Below are 5,763 nucleotides of genomic sequence, written 5' to 3'. Positions count from 1 at the left end.
TTGGAGGACCTCTCCCTTTGTGAAGTTCACTCCAGCACACGCTCTCCTAGGAAATGCCCTGTGCTCTCCAGGCACCTCCAGCTTCCCCTTCCAGGAGGACGGGCATCTGACACTGGGCCTTAACATATGGGACAACCCTCAGTATGTACATCAGTGACAATTGGTCATCTCCACTGTCACTGGACACCAATGGGTGAGTCCTATATCCAGCCCTTGGTCTGTAAGAAATCACAACATGATTACGAACTTTGTGCTTCTAAACCCATGGAGAACCCTGTGCAGCAGGCCCCTCTGGGGTGCAATTTCTTGGCACCAGCTTTGGAAGAAAAGCGCAGCCTTCAGGTACTACACTGGGTAGAAGCTACTTTATTACAGAGATACTGTGAGGGAGGGAGCTCTGAAAGAGTTATTATTAATTAGACACAATTTTATATAGGCACCAGGTGAGACAGAGCAGTCTCAGTAAAGGTGGAATGAACCCAAGCATTTGTGCAACAACATGACAACAACAACAACAACAACAACAACAACAACAAATAATAATAATAATAATAATAATAATAATAATAATAATGAGTAATAATAAAAATACAGTGAACAAACAATGCACAGTCCTGGTATGAGATACAGTGGGAGTCATTTGTGGAGAGCAAAGGCAATGTTACCACTGCTGAAAAATGTCCATGAAACCACTCTCTTCAGTGCATCTTTGAGCTCCTTGTTCCTCATGCTGTAGATGAGGGGGTTCACTGCTGGAGGCACCACCGAGTACAGAACAGCCACCACCAGATCCAGAGCTGGGGAGGAGAGGGAGGGGGGCTTCAGGTAGGCAAACACAGCAGTGATGACAAACAGGGAGACCACGGCCAGGTGAGGGAGGCACATGGAAAAGGCTTTGTGTCGTCCCTGCTCAGAGGGGATCCTCAGCACAGCAGTGAAGATCTGCACATAGGACACCACAATGAAGACGAAACACCCAAAGACTAAACAAAGACTAACCACACTAAGCCCAACTTCCCTGAGGTAGGAGTCTGAGCAGGAGAGCTTGAGGATCTGGGGGATTTCACAGAAGAATTGGTCCACGACATTGCCTTTGCAGAGTGGTATTGAAAAGGTATTCCCAGTGTGCAGGAGAGCATTGAGAAAACCACTGGCCCAGGCAGCTGCTGCCATTTTGACACAAGCTCTGCTGCCCATGATGGTCCCGTAGTGCAGGGGTTTGCAGATGGCAACGTAGCGGTCATAGGACATGACTGTGAGAAGAGAATACTCTCCTCCTAACAAGAAGAAAAATAGGAAGACCTGGGCAGCACAGCCCAAGTAGGAAATGGCCCTGGTGTTCCAGAGGGAATTGGCGACGGATTTGGGGACAGTGGTGGAGATGGTGCCAAGGTCAAGGAGGGAGAGGTTGAGGAGGAAGAAGTACATGGGGGTGTGGAGGTGGTGGTCGCAGGCTATGGCTGTGATGATGAGGCCATTGCCCAGGAGGGCAGCCAGGTAGATGCCCAGGAAGAGCGAGAAGTGCAAGAGCTGCAGCTCCCATGTGTCCGCGAATGCCAGGAGGAGAAACTCAGTGAGGGAGCTGCTGTTGGACATTTTGCTATCTCCATGCATGGGGGACTGTCGAAAGAAGAAAAGACATTGAGAAGTTAGGAGAGACTTTTCAAGTAAAAAAAATCCCGAAATGTTCCAGTTCTCATGCAACCCCCCACTTTGCCTCTCTCTTTACGGAGAGGATCTTTGTGCACCTCCCTTGCTTGAGCTCCACTTTGCTCTGGCTGAGTGTGCTGTGAGGAGTAGGGACCTCTGCCCATGAGCTCCAGAGGAGTCAGTCCTGCTGTAAAGCAGTGGGTATAGGGGAATGCGAGTGACTAGCTCAGACATTCTCAATTTCTGTCAGGTGAAATCCACTCACCTTGTGGAAGGGCTTTTCCCCGTCTTCACTCCCAATTCTAAAGAATGAGGTTTGAGGAACAGAGTTTGGGGGATTTTTTAATTTTCTTTGAGATGCCCCTGTCACCACTGGGGAATGTTCCTCAAAGGCAGCAATTCTCAGCATTTCTGCTGTGAATCCTGAGAAAAATGGATTCCCTGTCCCTTGGTGCAGAGTGAGGACAGCTTGTCTGTCTATTAGCCTTGTTCCCAGCTGTCATTTGCTCGCACACCTTGGAGCTGGGGGATGATCACTCTCATATGTTGCCCTAAAAAGAAACCAGCCCCTGCTGAGAGCAGACGAGTCCCGTTTCAAAGTGCAGATCTCCAAATTTCTCACCCTTTCTCCAGGCACCCGAGAGGCCTCTCCACACTGTCCTTCCAGCCAAGGACACACAGGGCTCTTTTCCAATGCCCATATACAGCCTCCCACCACCAGCTCCATACTCTCAGCAGCTCTGCACCTTCTTCATTTATCTCTCAGGTATCACAGAGGTGCTATGAGACAGCAGTGCCTTTCTGGAGGGCACTTGCAGCCCAGCAGGACACCGCAGGGAAACAATCAAAGGACCGTTAGGACTGGAAATGGGCTCTCCCTAAGGGACAGTCAGCTCATTTCCCAGCCGCACAGACTGCATTTCCTGGAGCTGCACATGTTAGAAGGGGGCTGGGGGAACCTCATCACCTTGCAGACCCCTCTGTTCCACAACTTGCAGCATCAATGTCTGAACTGCAGTTGAAAACCCACCAACCCCAGGGAGCCCAAGAGAAGAACAGGAGCAGCAAGGACAGGAGGGGTAACAAGGAGCAACCCCATGATCCTGCTGCCAAGGGAGGCAAGGAGAGAGAGACAGACGGGCACTCTGGAAAGCCCTCACCTTACCCAGCTGGGCATGTCTCCTTGCCGACGGGGACATTTGCAGGGTAGTCGCTCTCAGCCCCTTTGTCGGGCAGCGCAAACTGGGCCCGAGGCAGGAGAGAGGCCCCTCTCCTCTGCTCGAGGTCTGGCTGCAGAGGAGGCAGCTCATGCCCTGGACCCTGTGGCTGTCAGGGCAGAGGCTCTGCTGGGTGGGAGAGGAGACACAAGGGGAGCTTGCTCAGAGGAAGGTGTCTGCATTGCAGGGACTGACCATGACTTGCCCAAATCCATCAGCCCGTGATTTTTCTGTTAGCAATTCCCTCTCCTTCCCTGCCCATTTTTCCTACCAGGAGCTGTCCCTGCTGCCTGCAGCTTTCTCTGTCCCAACATCGCTTCTCTATCGGTGCTCACAGACTCTGTCCCACCCTCTGTGTGCTCAGGTCTGCCCTGCAGAAACCTTCCAGCACTGAGACCTGGGCAGGGGCATCTCTGTGCTTGCAGGTCCTAAGGAGCAAGTCACATAAACCCTGAGCAAGCCATGAAGGTGATGCTGGTGTTCCTGTAGGTAGAGGTGGGGTTGAAGGGGTTTGCTGAGCTTTCTCAAGGACCTATTGAGCTCTGAGAGTGAAGGTTTGTGAGTCCCAGGCCCTTGACAAACCTGCAAACTCTTTCCTTTTTCCTCCCTGCCCAAATTAGGAAACTGAAAGCCCTGCAAGGAAAGTTCTTTCCCTTTCAAGTACCCTTTTTTCACCTTCCTCTGTGGTGCAGGGACACGGCTCTGAATCACAGCCCTGGGCAGACCTGTGTGCACGTCCCAGCTTCACAGCCCTGCAGCTGTCCTTGGGAGAAGGCAGCAGCATGCCCTGTCCCTGTGACGGTGTGGCAGGGAATCCCTGCTCTGAAGCATCTCCTCCTCCCCAACACTGGAGAAGCTGGGAGAGCTATCTGTAGAAAACTTATGAGTGATGGGATGGAATAGGTTGAGAAGAGCCCTCCAGGAACCTCAGTAGCATTGCCCCGCGGCCAGAGACTTACCATGTTCAGGGCTGTGAAGATTTCTTCCACAATGAACTGTCAGCCATCCTCCCATTCCACACTGCCTTTCACTTCTCGCTGTCGTGCCTCATCTCATGTCAGCAGCAGCAGGCAGCGCCCACAGCCCTGCTGCTCTTTGCAGAGGAGCTGCTCCTGCACACAGCTGTCTTTGGGCAGTGCTGTCAGGTTGCCATGAGCTCCTACCATCCCAGGAGCCTGGCCCCACTTGGTAATAGTGGCCCAGCTGAAGTCCTGAATTTCTCTGTCCCTTGTGTTGCCTCCTCCTGGGAAATGTTCACTGAGATAAAACAAAATAATCACCTTTGGTCCCTCTCTAAACAATGCAGAGAGACCAGTTACAGCATTGTCACTTGTTTCATCAGAGGATGGTTATCTACGAGAGGTGGAAGTGTCCCACTTTGGAAATCCATATTCCCACGTCTTAACTAGGCAGGACACCTAGAAGAGGACAAGGAAGCTCATGGACACATGGTTCAGGTGTTGATTCAGATGAGTCAATTTGGCCATCTCATGCCCGTTTTGAAGCCCCTGATATCCCCTGGGATGCAGTGGGATGCAGATCCCTCCTGTGAACTCCACAAACACACAGAAGGTGGGACTTCCCCTTGCCAAAACTGAAGTGGGCACAACATAGAGGTCTGCGTGTGAGCTCCTTGTCTAAACTCCCATTGTAATCACTGGAGATGGAGGGTGGGGAGCCAGTTGCTCACACACAAACACCTGGTGACAGTTGAAGAGACAGAGGTGGTCCCAGGCATGTGCCAGTGTCTTCTTGCTCTGATGGAGTACCTGTGAGACCCACATCCTTCTGGAGCATCAGGTGGGGGCCAAGTGGGATATTTCCTTGGCCAGCTGAAAGGACACTAGATGCCCACTACAACTAGAACCCCACTCACTAGGAAGCTGAGACAGAAGAAGACCCCAGTGTTACAAATAGCTGTTGTAGTTCAGTGCAGGCACTTGATGCAATGACATAAAAATAGAAACTGCTGCTGGCCTATCTGGGACTCAGGCAGAAACGGCCTCACAATCTACACTGAAGCCATAAACGCGATTCTGGCCTATCAGCAGCAGAGACAGGGGTGACTTTACCTGAACCTACGGCAACGGAGAGCCTGCTGATGACACATAATTTATGGAGAAGGAAGTGACCTCACAATCAGCATCAGAGCCTTGTCCCCACTTTTGGCCTATCAGGTACCCAGGCAGCAGTGACCTCACAATGAACATACCAGCCATGTGCTTGTTTCTGGCCTATCACCACCAGAGACTCTGGTGGCATCACAAGAACCTACATGAGCCAAGAGCCTCCTGTTGGCCTGTCAGCTGCAGAGGAATAAGTGACCTCACAAGCAGAATCGAAGCCATGTGCCTGCTGCTGGCCTATCAGCACTCAGGCAGAAGGGATCTCAAAAGCACCTACCCCAGTCATGTGCCTGCTGCTGGCCTATCAGGTACTCAGGCAGAAGTGACCTGACAAGCACAAACCCCAGCCATGGCCCTGCTCCTGATCATGTTCTCACACAGAAGTGACCCTGTCAGTGGCTCCCAGGAACGTGGGGAAGGTTGTGCTCTGGGACTGGCTTGCTTCTGCAGTGGCTTCCCAGGAGCTGGCAGAGGGCCTAGGAGGTAGCAGTGCCCTGGCTCTGGGCACCCATCAGCACCTTCACCTCACGAGCCATGGGACCTGTCCCTCCTCCCCCCAGTCCTCTGAGTGACCAGCTGCTCTCCTACAGCCTGACAAGAGACTGAGATCTCCCTGCCCATCTGGAGGGCATCCTCCTGATGGACTCCCATAAGCACTGCTGCCTGCTTGTCCACAAGCACCTGGCCTAGGAACTGCAGGGCATTATCACAGCCCCAGGCAGAGCAGTGCCATGAGGATCCCACAAGGCCTCTTCTTCCAGCACTTCCTC

The 5,763-nt window shown here is 52.3% G+C and overlaps 1 protein-coding gene across 1 annotated transcript; it reads right to left on the bottom strand.

Moving 5' to 3' along the window:
• Nucleotides 1-636: 636 nt before the first annotated feature.
• LOC136995952 (olfactory receptor 14A16-like) lies at nt 637-1,596 on the bottom strand. Its single transcript, XM_067316948.1, has one exon. The coding sequence runs from the start codon at nt 1,594-1,596 to the stop codon at nt 637-639; it is 960 nt and encodes a 319-aa protein (XP_067173049.1).
• Nucleotides 1,597-5,763: the final 4,167 nt, after the last annotated feature.

The sequence above is a fragment of the Apteryx mantelli genome, unplaced genomic scaffold (genome assembly GCF_036417845.1).
Source record: "Apteryx mantelli isolate bAptMan1 unplaced genomic scaffold, bAptMan1.hap1 HAP1_SCAFFOLD_20, whole genome shotgun sequence".
In the NCBI taxonomy this organism is placed as follows: Eukaryota; Metazoa; Chordata; class Aves; order Apterygiformes; family Apterygidae; genus Apteryx; species Apteryx mantelli.
Note: the sequence above shows the minus strand (reverse complement) of the source record. Positions and strands in the feature narration are given on the sequence as shown.